At 37.6% G+C, this 4499-nt stretch overlaps 1 protein-coding gene across 1 annotated transcript; it reads right to left on the reverse strand.

Moving 5' to 3' along the window:
* Nucleotides 1-3: 3 nt before the first annotated feature.
* Nucleotides 4-3862, reverse strand: LOC111057436 (vicilin-like seed storage protein At2g18540; the record flags this gene model as incomplete). The annotated part of the gene is made up of 2 exons (XM_039439441.1): nucleotides 2655-3862; nucleotides 4-405 (listed from the first exon to the last, which is right to left on the reverse strand). Coding segments are annotated over exons 1-2 (1113 nt in total), but the record flags the coding sequence as incomplete, so codon positions are not given.
* Between the last annotated feature and the right edge of the window lie 637 nt (nucleotides 3863-4499).

Here is a 4499-nt window from a genome sequence, read left to right on the forward strand (position 1 = left end):
GAGGTGGTGGTGGAGGAGGTGGTGGTGGTGGAGGAGGTGGTGGAGGAGGAGGTGGTGGTGGTGGAGGAGGTGGTGGTGGTGGAGGAGGAGGAGGTGGTGGTGGTGGAGGAGGAGGGGTGGAGGAGGAGGTGGTTCATAATCGGGTGGTGGAGGAGGATATTCGTTTGCTGGAGGATTTTCGGGTTGTGGAGGAGGAGGAGGAGGTTGTTCATAAGGATTAGGTGGTTTAGGATTATTACATGGTGGTTTATCACATGTTCCGGCCTTGCAGGGTGGTGTAGGACATTTCTTGCAGCCACAAGGTTTTTTCGGAGGGGGCGGTGGTGGTGGAGGAGGAGGTGGAGGAGGGGAAGGAGGAGGATTACCTGGTGGTTTCTTGCTGAAGGGGCAAGGGGCTTCGTCCTCCTGGAAAATGGTTTAAAAGTATATTTGTAAAATGTGATTTCAACAATTGCAAATAATATTTAAAAGTGTGATATTTTTTAATGGGGAGTAAAGCCCTCCAGCCTTGAGTAAGCTAATTATTATTTCTTGCATTTCACCACATTTTTCTCAGTTTTAATTCCATTACTGGGTTTTTGACTCATCTTCCATCTCCTATTCGTCAGATTTCTATGTTTTATAGGTTTTGATGGTATATAATTGAAACTCGAATGCAAATTAATGTAAGTCTATATTCTAGTGGACAAATCGTATGTATTATTGTGTTTAGTGATATGAATCATCTTCAACTTGTTTCATACATTCAATTCTAATAATATTATCCACAGTGATGAATCGAGGATATTGGGCCTAGAATCCCAGAGTCACAGAATGAAGTTTCGGTTCAGTATTATTCAATTTCATGCATGAATCATGAGACTGCAAGAATCAAAGACTTGCGGTTGGTCAATCAAATCAGTTTGAGAAGTGGAACTCAAACCAGATTTCAACCACAAATGAGTAGAATTAAGCTTACACTTGATTTGAGTGGAGTGAATGGTATAAAACATGATCTTGTTTCGTTTTTAACAGTTTTCATAAGGTCTGTAATATATTTATTCATAATGTCTATTCTATAGAAACGTATTTATACCATTGAAGTGTATTGTAAACGTAACTATATTTAGAACAAATGTACCCAGATTACATTCTAGAATGTACACGTGATAACTGGGAATTGATGTCATGATACATTCCAAAATGTAATCTAGGTTCATTGCTTAAAACCTTCACACCATGAAAATTGAAAAAATATAATCTGACAGTAAAATAGCCTACTCCATTCCCAGGTGATATAGACTAAGTACGCTTATGTAATCTAACACTTGAATCGAAACAAATTGAAAATGCCATATTCTTCTGTACTCTATTAAAAATATATGAATATCTGTATGAACTATCTGAATAATACTCTATTCCCCCTATAAGCCATCTCACAAACTACAGCCGTTTCTATAGAGATATTGTTTTTACTTTCCTTGCCCTATTACCATAGATAAGGGAAGTATTGCTTTCCGAAAAAAATTAAGGTACCCCAATTTCTAAATTTCTATACGTGTCAAGGTCCCCTGAGTCCAAAAAAGTGGCTTTTGGGTATTGGTCTGTATGTGTGTTTGTGTGTGTGTGTCTGTGTTTGTGTGTGTGTGTGTGTGTGTGTGTGTGTTTATGAGTGTATGTGCGTCTGTGTACACGATATCTCATCTCCCAATTAACGGAATGACTTGGAATTTGGAACTTGAGGTCCTCACACTATAAGGATCCGACACGAACATTTTCGATCAAATGCAATTCAAGATGGCGGCTAAAATGGCGAAAATGTTGTCAAAAAAGGATTTTTCGCGATTCTCTCGAAAACGGCTCCAACGATTTTGATCAAATTCATACCTAGAAAAGTCAATTATAAGCTCTATCAACTGCCACAAGTCTCATATCTGTAAAAATTTCAGGAGCACTGCACCGTCTATGCAAAGTATGATTTTAGATTTCCAATTATCAGGCTTCAGATACAATTTAAACGAAAAATTCCAAGTCGAACAGATTGACCATGAAAATCTCTTCATTAATGTTCAGTAACATTTTCACCTAAAATTGAAAATAAGCTCGAAATTCGAGAAAATAAGATTATCCAATTGCAAACTGTTGAATCTATCAAATGATTCACTATGAAGAGATAGCAGACCTCGTATGTCCCCAGCGTTATTGTCCTGTCACCAGCTGGCTCAGATCTTTGTTTATAAGTAAACTTGAAATGCGCGTGGACACTAGCGTCAGGTGATCAATTTTCATAACAGCAAGGAAAGTTGTGTGAGTGTGCTACACCAGATTTTTCGAGTAAATTTGCTGTCACGAGCTGTTTACTAGGAGTACAAAATATTACAATATTCAGCTTTTTCAGCTACGAAAAATTACCACCCATATGGATTTGTAAATTAAAGAATCCAAGCATATTAATAATAAATGTGTTGGTCACTTAATGACGTCATCGAGCTCCAAACAATTCATGAAATTTTTATATTATAAAAACTGTCCGATTTATACAATAAATTCTAGTAACCTTATAACCCAGCAGCCTACTTATAGTATTTCTTAGCCCTAACTTTTTGTAGCTCCCAGATTTATAGTAGTATGAATCTATACTATTTCGAATAGAAACTCAACAAATCCATCCTAACCTCATCTGAATGACTGTTAGATTCTTTACTATTATGGTGCTTTCTATATTTTTCCTCCTCCTTTCTGCGTAACTCCTCCATCAATATACGATACCTCTCCTTTTCTAATCTCTCTCTTTCCCTCTCCAATCTTTGTTCCTCCTCCTTCTTTCTTCGCTCTCTCTCCCGCTGTTCCTCTCTTTCCCTTCTATATTTCTCTTCCTGGTTTCTACGGTACTCCTCCTCCAATAAACGCAATTTCTCTTTTTGCAATCTTTCATGTTCCTTTCTCTGTCTCTCTTCTTCCTCCTTTCGTCTATTTTCTTCCTCCTCCAATCTACGCTCCCTTTCCCGCTTTTCCTCCTGTTCTATCCTTTGTCTTTGCTCTTCCAGTCTCTTCTTCTCCTCCTCCTTTCTACGGTACTCCTCCTCCAATAAACGCAATTTCTCTTTTTGCAATCTTTCATGTTCCTTTCTCTGTCTCTCTTCTTCCTCCTTTCGTCTATTTTCTTCCTCCTCCAATCTACGCTCCCTTTCCCGCTTTTCCTCCTGTTCTATCCTTTGTCTCTGCTCTTCCAGTCTCTTCTTCTCCTCTTCCTTTCTACGCTTCTCCTCCTCCTTTCTACGCTTCTCCTCCTCCCTTAAACGGTTTCTCTCCTCTTCATATCTTTTTTTCTCCTCCGCCTTTCTTTGTTTCTCCTCAGCCTTTCTACGCTTCTCCTCCTCTCTCATACGCTTTTTCTCCTCTTTCCTACGCTTTTTCTCCTCTTTCCTACGCTTTTTCTCCTCTCTCTCATGGGCTTCAACTCTTTACTATGTTTCTTCTTTTCCTTCTTATGCTTCTTGTCTTTTTTCCCACCTCCGATAGAAGCATCAGAAGAATCAGAACAACTAGAGTCACTCCATTCCAAAGAATTATCTTTCTCGTAAACTATTTCTACATCATGACCCTTTTTAGGACCTTCACTAACTGAAATGTCACCACAATCCGATGAATCACTTGAATCCTGTACCTGTTTCGGAGGTTCAAACTTCGCTTCTGTATAGCACTGCTGGTCGATCACCACGATGATCACGGCTAAACACAGTACAACTTTCCGCATGGCTGACACGGCTAGAAGTAGTACTTTGACACTGTGAATCTAGCACTGCATCCCTAGAGAGGATACAAGTGTACTGACTTGCAACTACCCAGAACCCACTATTTATTCTAAAATCTACGCCAACTTATTTCATGTTATCTACCGAGGAATTGGTTATTTCTCCTTATCTGCTAACTAATTTACGTTATCAGTTATCAATTTTTGAACTGGTAACCACTTACTAATTAGCTCGTGTATTAATCTTCAAAACTTCTCATAATTAAACATATTCTACCAATTATATAATTTCAATTATTAAAGTAGTATGCATGGTAGCCAATATCCGAAAACAGATTGCAACCAAAAGAAGAAGAAAAAGAAAAAGAGGAAGAAGAAAAGGAAGGAGGAAAAAAGAAGATGAAGAAAAATCATAATTTGAAAAGCTAAATGATTTCAACTAGGGCGGCTATTCTAATTGCATTGCTTTTTTCAATAATATAACTCCGTTTCTATTCGAACGAAGAACTTCAATTATTATTATCTATCCATGAATTTTAATTTCATGCATCTTATGTAGCAAATTGTGAGTGATTGTTGAGGATAAGTTCAAACGTTTTCAAGATGCATTCATTTAAAATCTGTCAAAATTAAAAAAATATTCATTTCTGTTGTACGACTAGTCTAATGTATCATCATAGAAATTATGCATGCAACTTGATTTACTGTATTGAAAAAATGCCATGTTATACATGACTTCGATACAGAATTTCAAGACAAAATGAAT

Source organism: Nilaparvata lugens, chromosome 12 (genome assembly GCF_014356525.2).
Source record: "Nilaparvata lugens isolate BPH chromosome 12, ASM1435652v1, whole genome shotgun sequence".
In the NCBI taxonomy this organism is placed as follows: Eukaryota; Metazoa; Arthropoda; class Insecta; order Hemiptera; family Delphacidae; genus Nilaparvata; species Nilaparvata lugens.